Here is a 20596-nt window from a genome sequence, read left to right as displayed (position 1 = left end):
CCACCAAGACCACTTGGAAATTGAAGGAACACCACCTGATTTCCAGTCTGGGCACTCTCCAGCCAGATGGTATTAACATAAACTTACTGGTTTCTGCTAACCTGCTCTTCCCTTCCCCCTCATTTCCCTTCCCCTTTCCAGTTCTCCTCCCTTCACCTAGCCATCCCTTCTCCCCTTGCTGCTGTCCCCTCCCTCCCTTCTCCACCTATCACCTCCTGCCTTTACAATTACACCTACTCTTTTGTTTGGATGCCTGCTGACAATTTTTTTCATACCTTGATGAAGGGCTCAAGCCTGAAATATCGGTTATGTGTTTTTACTTTAACCATGGTGTCTGCAGATTTTTGTTTTTACCACCTGCTGGTTTGTACTGGTGTGTGTACTGTAGTTTACCCATGGAACAGTCTGGAGTTTATACAGTAAAATCCCTACCGACAATCAATCAAACAGAAACTCAAAAAATAGATAGGTAGGTAAACAGATAACTAAGATAGATAACTAAGAATAAATAAAGTTTTAAATAAAAGTTTAAAATTGTAAAAGTAGATGTTCTCTGAAGCAGCACACTACCCCTTGGGAGCAACCATTCAGCCAGCAGAGTGACCGATTGAGCCCTGCCTGCAGTAGCTGTTTGAATAAAGTTGTTTGAATAAAATGGTGGCGCCCAGGATGAAGGGCCAGATGATGCTGCTGGGGTGACTCTCCCAACCTGTCTCCATATTCTTGCCTATTAAGAGTCTTTATTAGTACATTAAGTATATTAGAAAGGCTTTATCTGTAAACTTGGGGGAGGGGGTTTAATTATGACAGTGGCATGGTTAGCACAACGCTGTTACAGCACTCACGAAAGGGGTTTGAATTTAAAGGGACATGCACTGTGTGCCTGACTAGGACACACATGGAAGTGAGTTGGGTACCGCTGAGGGCTTGACTGGGATGTTGGCATGGTGGTGATTTGGTTTGCTTCAAAGGCCTGACCTGTATTGAAAAACAATTAAAAATGTATTTTGAAGTAAATACGGAATCAGTGGAAGATAAGTTTATACTATGGGACGCAATGAAAGCATTCATTAGAGGGCAAATAATAAGTTATGTAACCAAGATGAAGAAGGACTATAATCAGGAAACAGAGCAGTTGGAAAGGGAAATAGTAAACATAGGAAAAAAATTAGCAATGAAGGAAGATACAACTAAAAGAAGAGAATTGGCGGATAAAAAAATAAAATATGAAACATTACAAACACATAAGGTAGAGAAGAATATAATGAAGACAAAACAGAAATATTATGAACTAGGTGAAAAAACACACAAAATCCTAGCATGGCAGCTTAAGACAGAGCAAACTAAGAAAATGGTATTGGCAACAAGGAAAAAAGACAAACAAATTACATATAATCCAAAAGAAATTAAGGAAAACTTTAGAGAATTCTATGAACAATTATACCGAACTGAAAACGAAGGGAAAGAAGGGAAAATAGATGAATTTTTGACTAAAATTGAACTACCAAAACTACAAATAGAGGAACAAAATAAATTAACAGAACCATTTGGAACAGTAGAAATACAAGAGATAATAAAAAAATTACCAAATAATAAGACACCAGGAGAGGATGGATTTCCAATAGAATTCTACAAAACATTTAAAGACTTATTAATACCGCCCCTCCTGGATGTAATCAACAAGATTGATGAGACACAAAACTTACCAGATTCATGTAAAACAGCAATAATTACAGTAATACTAAAACAAGGGAAAGATCCACTCTCACCAGCGTCATATAGACCAATATCTTTGCTAAACACAGATTATAAGATAATAGCTAAACTATTAGCAAACAGATTAGCAGAACAGGTACCGAAAATGGTAAATTTAGACCAAACTGGATTTATCAAAAAAAGACGCACAACAGACAATATTTGTAAATTTATTAACTTAATTCATGCAGTAGAAGGAAATAAAGCACCTACAGTAGCAGTTGCTTTAGACGCAGAGAAGGCCTTCGACAGAGTAGAATGGAATTATTTGTTCAAAGTATTGCAAAAATTCAGTTTACCGGAGAAGTATATTAATTGGATTAAAGCATTATATAAGGGACCGTTAGCGAAAGTGACAGTAAATGGACATGTATCAAAGCAATTTAACTTAAGCAGGTCAACGCGGCAGGGATGCCCACTATCACCGTTATTGTTTGCGCTAGCTATAGAACCACTAGCAGAATTGATAAGAATAGATAATAATATAAAAGGAATAAAAATAAAAGACAGGGAATATAAAATCAGTCTATTTGCGGATGATGTTATAGTGTACTTAACAGAACCAGAACTATCAATAAAAGAATTATATAAGAAATTGAAGGAATATGGAGAAGTGTCGGGTTACAAGATAAACGTAAATAAAAGTGAAGCAATGCCTATGAATAATGCAGATTTCTCAAAATTTAAGAAGGAATCTCCATTCAGATGGCAAATGCAGGCAATAAGATACCTAGGTGTACAAATAAACAAAAATCTAGGCCAATTATATAAACTCAATTACAATCCACTAATGAAAAAATTACAGGACGATTTAGAGCATTGGAAAGATCTACCACTAACACTGATAGGAAGGATAAACTGTATTAAAATGAACATTTTTCCAAGGATACTATACTTATTTCAGGCATTGCCAATACAACTGACAGAAAAATTCTTCAAAGAGTTAAAGAAAATAATAAGGAAATTTTTATGGAGAGGGGGGAAACCGAGGATAGCACTAGATAAATTAACAGAATGATATAAACAAGGAGGCTTACAATTGCCAAACTTCAAAAATTATTATAGAGCTGCACAATTAAGATACCTATCAGATTTTTATCAAACAAGGGAAAAACCAGACTGGACGAGATTAGAATTAGATAAAATAGGGGAAAAGATACCTGAACACATATTATATAAATGGGACGAAAAATTGGTACAACATAGAACATCTCCAGTATTACATCATCTCCTCAATATTTGGAAGAAGATTCATGTAGAAAGAAATAAAACAAATTATCAATTACCAAAACTAATATTGACGCAAAATAAGCTACTCCCTTTTACAATAGACAACCTTTCCTTTAGAAAATGGGAAAAAAAAGGGATTAAAAGAATAGAAAATTGTTTTTCAGGAAGTAGATTCTTATCCTTTGAACAAATGAGAGATAAGTACAATATAACTGGAGATACAGCGCTGGCATATTACCAACTGAGATCCTACTTGAAAGATAAATTAGGAAGCAATTTGAGTTTACCAGAGGGAAGTAACCTTGAATATGTGATTACAGATACAATGTTAATCAAAAGATTTATAACAAATATGTATATTAAACTGCAAGAAAAGGAGAATGAGGAAACAAATGGTAAAACTAAACAAAAATGGGAACAAGATTTAAATATAAAGATAAAAAAGGAAACATGGGAGAAATTATGTTCTGGAACGATGAGAAATACAATAAATACGAGGCTACGTATGATACAATATAATTGGTTACACAGACTATACATTACACCGCAAAAGTTAAATAAATGGGACCCAACAGTATCTGATAGATGTTTTCGATGTAAAAAAGAAATGGGAACAACAATTCATGCAATCTGGACATGTGAGAGAGTAGAAAAATTTTGGGATGATCTCAATTAGATATTAAATAAAATAACAGAAAACAATATACCAAAGAATCCAGAGATCTTTCTCCTAAGTAACATAAAAAACAAAGAATTTGGAATTGATTTGGAGGATGCACAAAAAAGATTTGTTAAGATAGCCCTAGCCGTAGCAAAAAAATGTATTATGTCAACCTGGAAATTGGAAGACAATTTGAAAATACAACAATGGTATATAGAAATGAATAAATGTATTCCATTAGAAAAAATAACATATAGTTTAAGAAATAATATTGAAATATTCGAACAAGTATGGAAGCCTTACATTAAATACAATAGCGAAAACCTACCGGGAACAAACATTACCTAAGTTGATGGAAGGAGAAGGAAAGAAAAGAATGGACTCAGTAGAATTTCTGGTGTATTTTTGTTGAATGACAACATTGACTGACTGGCTTAATGCAACCTAGATTGTATACCTAAAATGGATGAGAGGGGGGGGTGGGGGGTGGCTTGGGAGGAGGGAGGGGGGGAGAAAAAGTCACTGTATATGTGTGAAAAAGTGTATATCATGGCTAATGTGATTTATGGTGTGAAAAATAAAAAATTTTAAAAAAAAGGCCTGACCTGGACACTTGTGTGGAGGTGAACCGGTTGCACCAAGGGCCTGACCAGGACACTAGTGTGGAGATGAATCTAGTTGTCAGCACGAGGAAGGTGTGCTGAGGGCTTGACCAAGCCACCAAGATGAAATGCCGATTGATGTCAACTGGGGCGACTCTCCCAAAGTGTCTCACTATTCATGCCTGGTAAGAATCCAGATCTTTATTAGTATTAGGTATATTAGTATGGCTTTATCTGTAAACTTGTGGGAGGGAGAGTTAATTATGACAGCGGCACAGTTAGTGTAGCGGCTAGCGCAACTCTGTAACAGCACCAGTGACTGGGGTTTGAATTTAAACTTAAATTTGATGTTAAGTGAACTTTATGTAATTAAAGACTACAATGCTGATTTAAAAAAAAAAAAAATACTTTACATTTTTCTTTTGTCTTTTAAACAGTGTGTTTTTGATGCAGGTGCATTAGCTAGGCATTGGAAGAGTGAGTCTCCGAAAACAGGAAAATTTGCATATCTGACATCCACAATCCCCGTCAGTGTCGGATAATAGGGATTTTACTATATTATGAAAGGTTGAAAATGGCCAGAGTACAAAAGGTTAAAGGTGTTGAGGGAAAGGAAGTTAGAAGGGTTTCAGTTACAAATTCCTGACGCAGCAGCTGAAGGCAAGGCTGCTACTTGTGGAGAAATTAGAGATGAGCAGGCAGCTGGAATCAAGGTGTAGAGATCTATTGTGGAGCCTACAGTGATGGTAGTGGGTGGGGGCAAGGTTATTGATAGTAAATGAGTTGAAGCTGCTCTCTTCCTCCCATTGTTAGGGGAGCTGGGTGATGCTCATGAGATTCTTTGTTTGCCTTGTGGCAGACAAATATTGAAATATATCATTTATATTACAATAAAAGGAACCTTTGAGGATGGAGTCCATTGAGAGATGGAGTGCTTAATGGAGAGAATGCATCCTTTAGTATAAGGGAATGTAGGAGTAATACTTGAGAAGGAAATCAGATGGGAAAGAGGGGACACGAGATAGCTCTGCAGGATGAGGTAAAGGAGAACGTGAAGAGAGTCTAGAAGTGTATCAACTGGAGAAAATGCGACCCCTTGTAGATCATTGAAGTCATCTATGTGTGGAGCCACAGGAGATGGGTAAGGTCCTGAATGAGTATTTCTCATCTGTATTTTCTGTGCAGAAAGTCACGGATGCAAGGGACAGTGGGAAGATAAATAGTGATGTGTTGGAGAGTCCACATTAAAGAAGAGGGGTTAAAACACATAATAGGTTAACAAATCCCTGGGTTTGTTCAGAGGTATTCCTGGACATCATTGAAATCCAGGGAAGAAACTGCAGGTACCCTGTTTGTTTTAACATTAGCTATGGGTGAGGCGCTGGAAGATTAGTGGTTGGCTAATATTGTGCCTTTATTTCAAAGACAAGCCTTGGAATAACAGACCGGTGATCCATACAGCACAGAAACAGGCCCTTTGGACCTTCTGGTTTGTGCCAAACTGTTATTTCACCTAGTTCCATTGACCTGCACCCAGTCTATAGTCCTCCAGAACCCTTTCATTAACAGTTCAATCCAAATTTTTCTTAAATATCAAAATTGTGCCCACATTCACCATTTCAGCTGGCAACTCGTTCCAAACTCTCGCTACTCTCTGCATGAAGAGGTTCCTCCTAAACATCTCACCCTTAACCCATGTTCTCTAGCTCTCGTCTCACCTTGCCTCAGTGGAAAGAGTTTGCTTGCATTTACTTATCTGTATCCCTAATAATTTTGTATACCTCTATCAATTCTTCCCTCATTCTCCAATGCTCCAGGATATAAAGGTATAATCTGCTTAACCATGTGATTCAGTTCAAGTCCCAGCAATATCCTTGTAAATTTTCTCCACCCTCTTCCAATATTATTGTTGTCATTCCTGTAGGTATGTGACAAAAAAATGCACCAAATATTTGGCCTCAAGTCTTGTACAACTTTGCCATAACATCCCAACTCCTAAACTAAATACTTTGATTTATGAAGGCCAAATGTCAAAAGCTCTCTTTAGGATCCTATCTACCTGTAATAATGCTACTTTTAAGGAATTGTGTATCTGTATTCTATCTGTGTTGTATCCCACTCCTAAGTGCCTTATTAATTCCCATGTATATGGGACTAACCTACCTTGGTTAGTCCTCCTAAAGTTCAATGCACATTAAATTCAATCTGCCACTTACAACTCCTTTTTTCATTTGGCGCAGATCCTAATACAAGCTTTGAAAGCCTTCCTCGCTGACCACTACACCTGCAATCTTTGTGTCCTTGGCAAACTTGCTGATGCAATTTACCATTTTAGCATCCAGAACATTAATAATGATGTCAAACAACAGCGATCCAGTACCAGTTCATGTACCGCATCATTAGTCACAGGCCTCCAGTCAGACAGGCAATCATCTCCTACCACTCTCTGGCTTCTTCCACAAAGCAAATGTTTAATTCAATTTATTACCTCATCCTGAATGCCAATTGACTGAACCTTGTTGACCAACCTCCCGTGTGGAACCTTTAAAATGATTTACTAAAGTCCATGTAGACAACATTCACGGCTTTTCCTTCATCAACTTTTCTGGTAACCTCCTCGAATAACTCCCAAGATTGGTTAAATATGACCCACCACGCACATAGCTATTTTGAATATCCCTAATTGTTGTCAGTGGCGTTGAGAATGCAGCCAGCACATGGAGCAGGTGGTTATCAAGTCGAGTTTATTGTTATTTGATTACACAAGTACAACCCAATGAAACAGCATTCTTTGGTCCTCAATGCTAAATGCACAGAAACACAACCAGACATAACACATTTATAGACAAACAATACATTTGCAGGACAAGTATTCATGTGTACAAATTAAAATGTGAGAGTCTCGGATGGTTAGTGTGAGCACTTCCTTATGTCGTTCAGGATTCTTACTGACTGTGGAAAGAGGCTGTCCCTCAGTCTGGTGGTGCTGGGCCTGATACTCCTGGATCTTTTTTCCCGACAGGAGCAGCTGAAAGATGCTGTGTGCAGGATGGAAAGGGTCATCAAAAATTTTGCACGTCCTCTTCAGACAACAATCGCAGTAGTTCATGTTGATGTGGTGGGGAGGGAGACTCCAGTGATCCTCTCTGCCACTCTTATGGTCCTGTGGATTAACCTATGATCCATTTCTCTGCAGCAACCATACCACACTGTGATGCAGCCACCAGTATGCTCTTGAGCTCTGGTAGAAGGTTGACATAATGGTGGCCAGTCGCCTTGCCCACTTCAGTCTTCTCAGGAAGTGCAGTAGCTGTTGCACCTTCCAGATAAGAGAGGAGATGTTGACTTTTCACAATATGTCATTAGTTAAGTGAACTTCAGAAACTTGATACTCTCCACTGTCTCCACTACAGTGTTGTAGAAGTTTAGTGGAGGGTGGTCAATCTTGATCCTCCTGAAGTCCATGAACATCTGCTTCATCTTGTGCACATTGAAACTCTGGTTGTTACTCTTACACCATTTCATGAGATTTTCCACCTCTTCTCTGCTGTTACTGATGAGGCCAACTACTGTTGTGCCATCTAGAGCTGGAACTGACGATGCAGTTGTGGGTCAGTAGTGTGAACAGTAGTGGGCTGAGCATACAACCCTGAATTCCGCCAGTGTTCAGCCCGATGGTACTCGACATTTTGCTACCTACCCGGAAAGACTGGTCTTCCTATTTTTAAGTCCAGAGTCCAGTTACAGTGAGGGGTGTTGAATGCCAGTGGGGACAGCTTCTCCACCAGCCTCTGGGGACAGCTTCTTCACCAGCCTCTGGGGAACGATTGTATTAAATGCTGATCTGAAGTCAATGAACATATATTCTCCAGGTGGGTTGTTTCCCTCTTGAGGGATTGTCACACCTGGTCAGGTGGGAAGCCAGGTTTTTAAAAAAAATTTTTAAATTTTTCACACTATGAACCATATTAACCAAAATGCACACAAACATTTCCCTCTTGAATATATACAGTGGCATTTTCTCCCCTTTTCCCCCCTCCCTTCCCTCCCTCCTTCCCACCCCCCTCCAAACCCATTAAATGTTCAACATATACAATACAATAAACCCATTAAACAATGTCACCACACAATGAAAATAAACAAGAAAATTGTGTCATCTACTTTTACACACTGGGTCAGTTCATTTCGTCATCTTCTCATTATATCATTTTAGGGGGTGGAAGTCCGCAGTAGGCCCTCTCTGTTGTGTTCCATGTACGGTTCCCAAATTTGTTCAAATAATGTGACTTTATTTTTTAAATTATATGTAATTTTTTCCAACGGAATACATTTATTCATTTCCATGTACCATTGCTGTACTCTCAGGCTCTCTTCTGATTTCCAAGTTGACATTATACATTTTTTTGCTACAGCTAAGGCTATCATAATAAATCTTTTTTGAGCTTCATCCAGTTTAAGGCCCAATTCTTTACTTCTTATATTACTTAGAAGAAAGATCTCTGGATATTTTGGTATGTTGCTTTTTGTGATTTTATTTAATACCTGATTTAGATCTGTGGGAAGCCAGGTTGAGACAAGTTAAGATGTGCGATGCATGGGACCCAAGAGATGATTGAAATGCTCTAAATGGACTTCCTTGCAGGAGCAAGGAGGAATTTAGCACCAGAACCTGGCATGTTCCTGTGCAAAAGCAAGAGCATTGCTTGCAGACTCTAAACAGCCTACACCTATGTCCTTTTACATGGGTAATAAGAAAGAACTTTAAATGAGTAACGTTAACAAGTGTTCAGAGACCGCAACATGTGCCAAGGTACCTCCCACACAGTAAATGTGTTGTTCACACCCACACAGTAAATGTGTTGGGCTTTTCCTCAAATGCTGTTGCATGGCATGCAAGAATATCTGACTGCAATGAACTTCTGAATGAAATGGGTCTCACTTGGTGTGTCAGTCAGGAGATTTATCTAAACGTTGCAGATACACTTAGTTTTATCGTCATTAAATAACTCCTCCAACATAAAGATCTCTGACCTACTGTTTAATCTAAGCAGTCATTTCATTAGATCACATTTTCCTTTCATGTTAACCCTGCTTAATTACATATTATGATTCTCTCAGTATTCTGTGACTACTTCCTTGGTAATCACTTCAGCACTGCCCTTGTGACTATGTTGATCTAAATGGTCTGTCATTCCTTGTTTTCTTTTACCTGAAATCCTTCTAAAATCCAGGAATTTCTGGGGATCAAATCCAAGGCACCTTTAACTCTCCAGCCATCTCTTTTAAAACCCCAGAATGCAAGTGTTCAGCTCCAGGGTATTCATCAGTCTTTATTCAACTGCATCAGTGCACAGGAGTGCAAGCAGGCCAGAGTAGGTAAGATGGTCCGTGTTAAATATCCAAGTGGTTTTTAATGGCAATTAAATTGTGTCGCAGTCACCACCGTTGATGCTAGTTTTCCCACACAAATTAATTTCTTGATTTCAAATTCTCTTGGTGGCGATGCGAAATTTGAACCCATCTGGTCTCTGGATTGGTTATTCAGTAATACAACCACCTTGCTAACATCCTCTTTAAAGGAGGAAAGCAGGAGAGGAGTTGTGTTCCTAGTCAATGTTATTGCTAACCTAATTTACTCAAGTACAGAATGTCTCATAACCCTTGCAGTTATTGAACAGCGTATTCCAGATTGCATCTAAAATAAATTGAAGTAGATTATCTGCTCATTATCACATTACAGCTGGTGAAGTGTTGCTTTATAAGGACTTAAGAAAACAGGAGCAAGAGACGACCAAGTCCCTCAAGCCTGTTGCATCAGTCCGCCCCAGACCTCATCTCTTCTGTGCCAATTTCCCACACCCCACAATTCCCTTTTATTCTTTTATTCTTTTATCTACTTCCTCTTCAAATGCCATCCCTCCCCCAATGATCTAGCCCTCGCAGCCTGAGGTTTTTCCATCTCCTACAAGTGGTGACATCTCATCGTCTCTTCTGTAGGCGCTCTCAGGATCTTCTGCGTTTCAATAGCATCACCCCTTATTCTTCTAAACTCCAAAGAATATGATCTGATGGTGAGAGGGTTGTCCCCTCATCCCAGAAATTGTGCAAGTTGGGTGCTTTTCCTGAAGTTAGGGCAGTGACTTTTCTTCAACAGCTTCTTTGTTGGCTGTGAACTACTCCAAAACATTATGAACTGGTGAAAAGTAAAGTGGATGCAAGTCGATGGGCAGTGCAGTGCAGTGCAGGAGGAAGGCCTTCATACTAACCACTGTAAGGATTTTCACTGGTCCCATTTACAACATTTGTTTACTACCTTTGTTCCCTTGACAATTTAAGTGCTTGTCTAGAGATGCAGGAGGGTAACAGGACCCTTCTGGTCCACGAGCCTGCACCACTCAAATACACCTACATCACAAATTAACTTTATACGTCTTTGAAATGAGGGAGGAGACACAAGCATCACACATGGAGAACGTACAAACTCCTTGCAGACAGCAGTAGATTCAAATGGGGTTGCTGGCATTGTAATAGCATTGAACTAACTATTCCCCCCTTCAAAGTACCAGTCTCCATCACCACTATGTGGGGGGTGTGGGGAATCCCCTATTAATGTTTATGCCAATGGCTCCTTGTTTTAAATAACTCTATCAAGGTAGGAAAAATATTTTTAATACCCTCTATCCTCCTTGGAATTTACCTTGATCTTGCTCACTGCTCTAGGGGAAACATCCAGAATATCCAGTCTTCTGATCTTCATTGCTCCAATCCAAGCCAAGTCTTGGTGGTTCTCCCCTGCACTCTCTCTAGTGGGTAGACCTGTTAATCAAATAAGTAATCCTTGGCAACATCACAAAGATCCCCTCCAATGTTCCAGCCTGCCCTGAAAATGTATCTGTGTCACTTCAGAGTCTCTGGGTCCAAGACCAGAACTTCCTGCCCAACAACTCTTTGACCACAAAGACAGGAGGCAGCTCACCACCATTGTCTGCAGAGTAATAAGAGCTGGACAGTAAATGTTGGCCTTGCCCACATCTGTAAATGATTTTAAATTTAAAAAAAGACCATTTTGCCCACCATACTCGTGCCAGCTCTTCATAGGAGCTGGATTTATGCTGGCTGTCACCTTCACAGTCTCTCCTTTCTTTTTATTGTCTTCCAGCTTCAGCCACTGGGATGTTATTCACATAGTCGGAGTGTGCTTTGGGACACTGAGATGGACAAGCCGCGGGACTTGGGGGATGAGGAGCCTGGCAGCGGGGAGCTGAATGAGGCGGTTGAGGCCGACCTTCAGCACCTGGAGGAGGAAGAGGCAGCAGAAGAAGGGGCCAGACCATATTGCCAGGCTGGTGGCAAGCGGGAAGTACAGGCAGGTGAGGAGGAGGGTGCGCTGGCCAGGTCAGCCAGCACCGAAAGTGGCTTCCACAACCACACGGACCGGGCAGAGGGAGACGTGCTTGCCCCCCAGGCTGAGCCCTTCGGCTCCCGGGAGAGGCTGCCCGAGAGCGAGGAAGACGAGCGCTCCTACGCCATTCACTGCCGCCCGGAGGCAGAGGAGTACACAGAACATGCAGAGTCTGAGCACGCGGAAGCGGCCTCTTCTCGTGCACTACCAGCCACCCTGCGCTTCAATATTGTGGACCACGAGGGCCTCGTGAGCTCGGCTTACGCAGGATATGTCTATGCGCGCCAGACTTTCCGCCGCAGCGAGGAGGAGCAATACGCCGAGCCTTATGACGACTACTCGGCACAGGAGCATGTTTACGAGGAGATTGTGGAAGCCCCTGAGCCAGATGACAGTGAGAGCCTACGGCTGTATGAACAGGAAAGGGAAGAGGCAGAGAACTACCGCAAGGAGGCCCTCGGTGCCAGGCTCCACCACTACGATGAGCGCTCAGACAACGAGTCAGACAGCCCCGAGAAGGAAGCTGAGTTTGCGCCTTACCCGCGCATGGACAGCTATGAGCAGGAAGAAGACATTGACCAGATCGTGGCTGAGGTGAAGGAGAGTATGAGCTCCCAAAGCCTCGGCCAGGCCTCTGAGGACATGCCAGAGGCGGAGCAGAACTCGGAGAGTGATGAGCCCAATTTGGCTCTGAACCCGCACTCCGTGTCTTCCCCAGGTCCAGGAGAGCCTGTGAGGCGCACAAGGCCACAGAGGGAGGCCATATCATTAGCAATTAAAGATATCAAGGAAGCTATTGAAGAGGTGAAGACGAGAACCATTAGGTCGCCATACACTCCCGATGAGCCAGCGGAACCCATCTGGGTGATGCGACAAGATGTCAGTCCAACATCAGAAAGCGAGATCCAAATGGTCATGGATGGGGATGTAAGTACCAATGCTTTTGTACTTTGCAAGCATTCCTGACGGATTGTGGCTACTGAGGCGTCCAAGGGATTGGTGCCATGGTCCCAAGGTTTCACGATGACTTGGATGGGGGGACGAAGTGTAATATATCCAAGTTTGCTGGTGACGCTTCTATATCCCATGGGATATAGAAGGGCAAGTAAACGAATGGTAGGGAAAAGATAAAATTGTAGAGTTTTGTTTTCTAATGGTGAGGTATTAGTGTTCCAAGCGACTTGAATGTACTTTTATTTGAGTTACAAAGTCATTAAATAACTCCTCCACCGGAACAGAAAATATCTTTCGTATAAAAAGATTTGTCGACAAGAATAAGGATTTTTACCCCAATTGTACAGAATTCGGTTGAGACTGTGTCGATAATACTGTATATTCTAAAGGAGGATGCACTTGAGATGGGCAAATGCAGCAAAGGTTGGCAGCTTTTTCCTTTGAGGAGAGGTAAGAGCCTGTGGTCACTTGAGTTGGGAATAATGTGAGGTTTGCTCATTAAAATACATGGAGTCAAGGGGCTTGGAGTTGATATTGCTGTTGGCTACAGCCTCAAAGTAAGGGGTCTACTCAGGCACCAGATGGAAAATCACTTCACCCAGGTGGCAGTGGAGTCTCCGTGGCAGAGTGTATTCATGACAAAAATAAAAAGGGATACTCAGTGAAGCAAGGTATGCGGGGTCATCTTTAAATAATGCTGGGGTGGGTAATATTAACCAGGGTGCCATAGAACTGCCCAGCTCTTCTGTAAATAATCTTGCTTTATACAAAAAAAATCGGTGAGGCTGATGTCCCATAGATGTTGAAAAATAGAGGAACACAAAGATTGCAGATGCTGAAACCTTGAGCAAACGATGATTTGCTGGATGAACTCAGTGAGTCAGGCAGCGTCCAACTGTAGAAGTAGTCAGTCAATGTGTCCAGTTGGGACCATTTATCAAGATTAAAGTAAAAAGGGGATGATATCACAGATATAACAGGGGTAGGGAGGAGCTGGAAGAAGCTGGGAGGGACCCAGAGATGATCGGGTATGGGACAGAAGGTGGAGAGGTGGATAGATGGAGGGACCACTGGTAAGGTGTTTGGAGGAAATTACAGGAGTCAAAATGAGACCAAGGGATGGAAACTGGAACCATATGGAGGTAGATTTTTGTAACAATTTCTGATTTTGGCCTCTCTCCCCCTGGGCCCCTCTGTTTCTGTCTTTCTCTGTTTCTCTCTCTCTTCTTTTAAGTTCTGTCTTCCAACTGAAGTGCACCAGGGGATTGTTGATCTTGTATAGTTTTATAGTTATCAGTGTGACCTGATACTGGTTTGTATCTCGCAGTATTTTTACATTGTCCCATCGAATCCATTTTAATCCTTTTTCTTTCTCAGATGTGAATGGGCTCATTTCAGTGCTGCTGTTCACATCTGAGAGATGACTGGTTATGAGAAGATTGGACTATCGGGTAAACCTCTGCTTACTGAAGTGCAGTCTGTGCTGATTGCAGGATGGAGAATAGAGCCATCTGAGGAATGCCCCATTGCAAGGTGCTTGTTAAGATCAGCTGTATTGCTGCAGAATCCATCTCTTTCCCTCTCTCTGAGCCTCTCTCCCGCTGTGCCTCTCTCCCGCTGTGCCTCTCTCCCGCTGTGCCTCTCTCCCGCTGTGCCTCTCTCCCGCTGTGCCTCTCTCCCGCTGTGCCTCTCTCCCGCTGTGCCTCTCTCCCGCTGTGCCTCTCTCCCGCTGTGCCTCTCTCCCGCTGTGCCTCTCTCCCTCTCTGTGCCTCTCTCCCGCTGTGCCTCTCTCCCTCTCTGTGCCTCTCTCCCGCTGTGCCTCTCTCCCGCCGTGCCTCTCTCCCTCTCTCTGTGCCTCTCTCCCTCTCTCTGTGCCTCTCTCCCTCTCTCTGTGCCTCTCTCCCTCTCTCTGTGCCTCTCTCCCGCTGTGCCTCTCTCCCGCTGTGCCTCTCTCCCGCTGTGCCTCTCTCCCGCTGTGCCTCTCTCCCGCTGTGCCTCTCTCCCGCTGTGCCTCTCTCCCGCTGTGCCTCTCTCCCTCGCTGTGCCTCTCTCCCTCTCTCTGTGCCTCTCTCCCTCTCTCTGTGCCTCTCTCCCTCTCTCTGTGCCTCTCTACCTCTCTCTGTGCCTCTCTCCCTCTCTCTGTGCCTCTCTCCCGCTGTGCCTCTCTCCCGCTGTGCCTCTCTCCCGCTGTGCCTCTCTCCCGCTGTGCCTCTCTCCCGCTGTGCCTCTCTCCCGCTGTGCCTCTCTCCCTCTCTGTGCCTCTCTCCCGCTGTGCCTCTCTCCCTCTCTGTGCCTCTCTCCCGCTGTGCCTCTCTCCCGCTGTGCCTCTCTCCCGCTGTGCCTCTCTCCCGCTGTGCCTCTCTCCCGCTGTGCCTCTCTCCCGCTGTGCCTCTCTCCCTCTCTGTGCCTCTCTCCCTCTCTCTGTGCCTCTCTCCCTCTCTCTGTGCCTCTCTCCCTCTCTCTGTGCCTCTCTCCCTCTCTCTGTGCCTCTCTCCCTCTCTCTGTGCCTCTCTCCCTCTCTCTGTGCCTCTCTCCCGCTGTGCCTCTCTTCCCCCCCCAGGCCTCTCTCCCCCTGGGCCTCTCTCCCTCTGTCTCTCTGCTTTGAAGTTCTGTCTTCCAACTGAAGTGCACCAGGGGATTGTTGACTTTAAAAGTTCTCTTAGATGTGAAAGATTGAGAAGTCACTTCTGAGAACCATTGAGGAGTCAACCCCAGGATCCTGAAGCTAGTTTTTATCCACAACAAAATTACTTCACTGCTTTGGAGATTTTGCGCAGGAATTGAATTGATCTTTTCTTACTTTTCCTCAGTGTCTCCCACAAAGTCATTTTTGGGTCATCCTGTTCTGTTAGAAGGCAAATGGTCTTTTTACCTGTTGAAGAACAGTGATACAAGGGGTTGAGGTGGATTCATAGTGTCCTATGATTCATGGACTTCGAGTTGTACAGTAGAAAAACAGGCCATTTGGCCCAACAATTCTATGCACCTATTTTCACTAATCCCATGTTTATCCCAACCTTGCGTTCCTTCAACTCACCAGATTATACCACTTGCGTACATACGAGAGAAAAATCTAGGGGTGAATGAACCTACCAGCCACTGCATCCACATGGTCAAAGTACCATGCGGAGGTCCGGATTGACCCCAAGGTCACAGCCAATGTGAGGTAACCGTTCAGATGTAGGGAGCTTGACTGGAGTTTTCACATTTCATGTTTGTACAGAAGGAGGAGAGACTGTTCTGATATCCCCTGGGAGTTGTGAATGCAAGTTCAAGTGCAAGTGAGGGGTTGTTGAGGAATGCTTGCCTGAAGGTGGCACTATGGTGCAGGTAACCACTTGACAGCTGGAGTTGAATGTCTGACCGACTAATCCATGGCCTGTTCTTCTACAAGTATTTGTGTTTTAAAACGAAAGGGAAGAAATCCAAAGAATGAAGAGTGGGTGGATAACAGTAACAACAAAGTCCTCTCAATAGCTCAAATGGGTTCACTGCCAAAGGAAGTGGGCAATACGCAAATGTGCTGGAGAAACTCAGCAGGTCACACAGCATCTATAGGAAGGAAGGGGTAACCACGTTTCAGGCCTGGGTCCTTCGTCAGGAATAAAAGGCGGGCGGACGCCTGAATAAAAAGATGGGGTGGGGGAGGAAGGGGAATACAGGTGGGAAGGTAGACCAGAAATAAGCTGAGAAGTGATAAGAGGAGGGGACAGATGGCAAAGAAGTGTATCTCTGACAGGAGAAGGAAGGGAAGGGGGTGGGGAACTGGAGGAAAGGAGCCTGGGATGGGGAAAGAAAGGAGCACAGGGAAGAGTGTTAAAGGTCACTGTTGAAGGAGTTGTTGAAGTGTAAGATGATTTTAGGATTAGTGACACTTGAAAGAACATCTTCAGAATATATTTTCATGAACATATCACTAAATTTGTTATTTTGAGGCAGCATTGCAAGTGCAAAAATTGCTATAAATGTCATTTAAAAAAAACCAATAAATTAGTGCAAAAAGAAGGAAAAAAGTGAGGTAGTGTCTATGGTTCAATGTCCATTCAGAAATCTGATGGTGGAGGGGAGAGAACTTTTTTTGTGCTACTGCCTTGGTGCTCCTGCACCTTCCTTCCTGATGGTAGCAGTGAGAAACGGGCATGGCCTGGGTGGTGACAGTCCTTGATCATGCTGCTTTCTTGAGATACTACCTCTTGTAGATGTCCTTCTGTAGTGGAGTGAAGACTGGTGCCCATGATGGCACTGGTCATGTTTACAACTCTCTAGTTTTTTTTTGTCCTGTGTATTGGCACCTCCAGACCAGACAATGAAGCAACCAGTCAGAATGATCTCCATGATACACTTGTAGAAATTTGCAACTCTTTGGTGATGCCAAATCTCTTCAAAGGGGGAAATGGAGGTCGAGATAGGTAGAAGAACATTTTTTGAGTTTTGTGATTTGGCAGGTAAATTATTTAATGAACTAAATCTAATTTTAAATTTAAATTCACTGGTTTTCTTGGTCAGAGTTAAGCTCATGTCTTCAGGTCACTAGCCATGATTTCTGGAGTCCTAGTTCAGTGACCACTGCACTGTGCACCCCAGTAGTTATTAATGGGGAATTGAAAATGGTCGTGAGACAGAGAGATTCAGTTCCTGTCAGTATGAGTGAACCTTGTGCTGTTTCAGCTGTCACCTGCATGCTGATATTGCATAGCTACATTTAACATGTTCCAGGGCACCTGCTATTATTAACACGTAGAACTATTCCTCAAAAAAACTGCAATCTCTCTTTTCACCTCATGCTGTGATACAAAGTAGACCGTTGGATGCAGTACAATGATATTACATCCTGCCCTCACCTGATGACCTTTCTTACAAAAAGTTGCTTGCGACCTTCCATCACAGAATCTGGCTACAAAAGCAGAAAATACAAGAGAAACTCAAGCCAGTCAAGAAATGAGAAGGGAAACATTTTAGGCCTGGGACCATTCCTCAGAGTGGAGTGGAGATGGGGGGAGGAGTTATAATTTTCAAGCAGAGCTAGGGGGAGGAGTTAGATGCCAGATAGACCATAATAGTAAGAAAGGAACACGAGTGTGATAAATTAACTCACGCTTTTCTCACATTCTGGTTTGAAAGCCATTACTACTTGATGTCACCTCATGTCTGTCCATGGCCTCGTGCACTGCCAAACATAGGCCACCCGCAAATTGAGGGAACAACACCTAATATTACATCTCGGCTCCTTCCAACCAGATGACTTCTGGTTTCTGTTAGGCTTGTCTCCTTCTCTTTCCCTATCCCTTTGACTCCATTCCTTCAGCTTCCCACCCCTTTCCTCTGCATTCAGAGCTATCCCCCTCCTCCTATCAACTCAGCTTTTTTCTCTTCTGCCCTCCCATCCATATCTACCTATGACCTCTTGAATGTTGGCCTGTGCTTCTGCCTCTTTCTCCCTCCCCCAACCAATCATTTTATTCAGGTAGCTGCCTGTTTTTTGCTCATACCTTGATGAGGGGCTCAGGCCAGAATAGTTGGATATGCATCTATCTTTGCTACATAAGGGACACTGCATGACCTGTTGAGTTTTCTACAAATACTCATTGATTGGTGGTGTTCTTCACCCACCCACCCACGTCCCCGGCCCCAAAATTTAGGTTTTAATTTCAGGTTCCAGCAAATAAAGTTTTACTTGTTTCCCATACAATCTGGCTGTTTAATGTAGCAAGTGCGTTCCAGTATTTATGCTTCATACAAGCCATCTTGCTACTCCTTTATCTCACCCCATTGGTATATTGTCCTTCATCAGGGAATTCAAATGGTAGCAAAGCTATCAGTGATCACTAGCACTGTACAGTTACACTGCCAGCAACTTGGAATGGAGAAATCTGTGGAGACCAGTGGTCCATTCTTTAGTCAGGCTGGTGTGTGTTGTATATTGGGTACCTGGTGCTTTGTCCTCACTGATGACTGGCATGTATGTGGTTAGCATGAGTGGTGCTGTCCATCTTGGCAGAAGTTAGAAGAGGGAGCACCAAGCAAACATTAAGATTGAAGGCACCTGCATGTTCAATGGAAGATGTTGAAAGAAAATTCACATTTCTGTCATGAGAAGCAGAGGCTGTTTATGTTAGGACTTCAGTGGAAGCCTACATGCTGCTGACATGGGTGGACGGTAGACCCACAAGACATTGGAACAAAATAGGCTATTCAGCCCATTGAGTCTATCCTGCCATTCAATCATGAGCAGATCCATTTTCCTAATCACTCACTGCTCAGCCTTCTCCCCATAACCTTTGATGCCCTGGCTATCAAAAACCTATCAATCTCTGCCTTAAATACACCCAATGACCTGGCTTCCACAGATTCACCACTCTTTGGTGAACAGAATTCTTCTGCATCTCTGTTCTAAGTGGACATGCTTCAAACCTGAAGTTCTGCCCTCTTGTCCTAGAGTCTCCCATCATGAGAAACAACCTTTCTACATCTACTCTTTCCACGCCTTTCAACATTCAAAATATTTCAGTGAGATCCCCTTTATTCTCCTAAATTCCGAGTCCAGGCAAAGAGCTGCCAAACACTCCTTATATGTTAACCTTTTCATTCCCAGAATCATCCTTGTGAACCTCCTCTGAACCCTCTCTAAAGTCAGCACGTTTTCTTAAATGAGAGCCTAAAACTGCTTAAAATACTCCAAGTGAGGTCTCACCAGTGTCTTAAAGCCTCAACATCACATCCTTGCTCTTATATTCTATTCCTCTTGAAATGAACGCCAGCATTGAGTCAAAGAAAGCAAATTCATCCTGCAAATTTACCTTCAGGCTATCTTGCACAAGGACTCCCAGGTTCCTTTGCATCGGGGAATTTTCAATTTTCTCCCCATTCTGCTAATCAGTCTAACTCCTTCTGCAGCCTCCCTGTTTCCTCAATACTACCTGCTTTCATACTATACTGGCAAGAAATCAATTCATAATCCAAATCATTGATATACAAGGTAAATTGTCATTGCCAATCAGCCAATGCTACCCAAGCTAGTATGTTGGTAGCATTGTATAACACCTTACTGCAGCAGTCCATTGTTCCTGCACAATTCAAGACACCCACCATCATCCCATTACCCAAGAGGGCGACAATAACAGGCCTCAATGAATACAACTCTGTGGCACTGACCTCCACTATTATGATATTCTTTGAGCATCTGGTGATTGATTGCATCAAAGCACATCTCCTGGAGAAGCTAGACCATTTCAATTCACCAATTGAAGAAACTGTTCCTCAGACGATACTACAGCCTTATCACTTCACTCCATCCTGACCCACCTGGAGAAAGACACCTTAAACACCAGGCTGCTGTTCATTGACTTCTGCTCGGCATTTAATAATATCATTCTCCAGGGGCTGGTGGAGAATCTGACCTTGCTGGGATTCAATACCCCTCTCTGTCACTGGATCCTGGACTTCCGAACAGAAAGGCCACAGTCTACCCAGAACAGTGGCAGAACATCAAGCACTGTTAAGCTGAGCCCTGGTGCACCTCAGAGTTGTGTGCTTAGACCGCTTCTGTTCATGCTGCTGACCCACGACTGCATCGCCAGATCCTGCTCCAATAGTGTCATCAAGTTTGCAGATGACACAACAGTGGTTGGACATCCTGTAGAGATGAAAGAGTGCAAAGGGCTCTCAGACCCAAACTGTCTCCAATCAAAATCCACAATCTCCACTAATAAAATTTCTCCAGTACCAAGATAAAGAAGATTTTATTTTTGGTAGCAGTAAAGGTGAAATCGAAAGGAGGTCCACGTAAGTATAAAGGTGCTGATATAAATGCAGAACTTAGTTTAAAAAAAAGAGAATTCAATCTGGTTAACAAGATTTTATGGGAGAAGGGTTTGTTCTGCATCACCCAGCGACTGAAGATCTTCATACCAGGTGAAGGAAACATGTTATTTTTGAGCTATGTGTTAGCTGGGGAGTTTGCACAAAGTCTTCTAATTGTTCAGAGGATTGAAA

The 20596-nt window shown here is 42.9% G+C and overlaps 1 protein-coding gene across 3 annotated transcripts in view; it reads left to right on the top strand.

Moving 5' to 3' along the window:
- apba1b (amyloid beta (A4) precursor protein-binding, family A, member 1b) overlaps window positions 1–20596 on the top strand; it is a 189653-nt gene that overhangs the window by 89468 nt on the left and 79589 nt on the right. For all 3 annotated transcript variants that reach the window (XM_069922330.1, XM_069922338.1, XM_069922321.1), the window contains exon 2: window positions 11408–12577. In XM_069922330.1, the coding sequence (XP_069778431.1) occupies window positions 11462–12577 (1116 nt within the window). In that variant the 5' untranslated portion in view covers window positions 11408–11461. The remainder of the gene's footprint in view (window positions 1–11407; window positions 12578–20596) is intronic.

Source organism: Narcine bancroftii, chromosome 1 (genome assembly GCF_036971445.1).
Source record: "Narcine bancroftii isolate sNarBan1 chromosome 1, sNarBan1.hap1, whole genome shotgun sequence".
Lineage (NCBI taxonomy): Eukaryota > Metazoa > Chordata > Chondrichthyes > Torpediniformes > Narcinidae > Narcine > Narcine bancroftii.
Note: the sequence above shows the minus strand (reverse complement) of the source record. Positions and strands in the feature narration are given on the sequence as shown.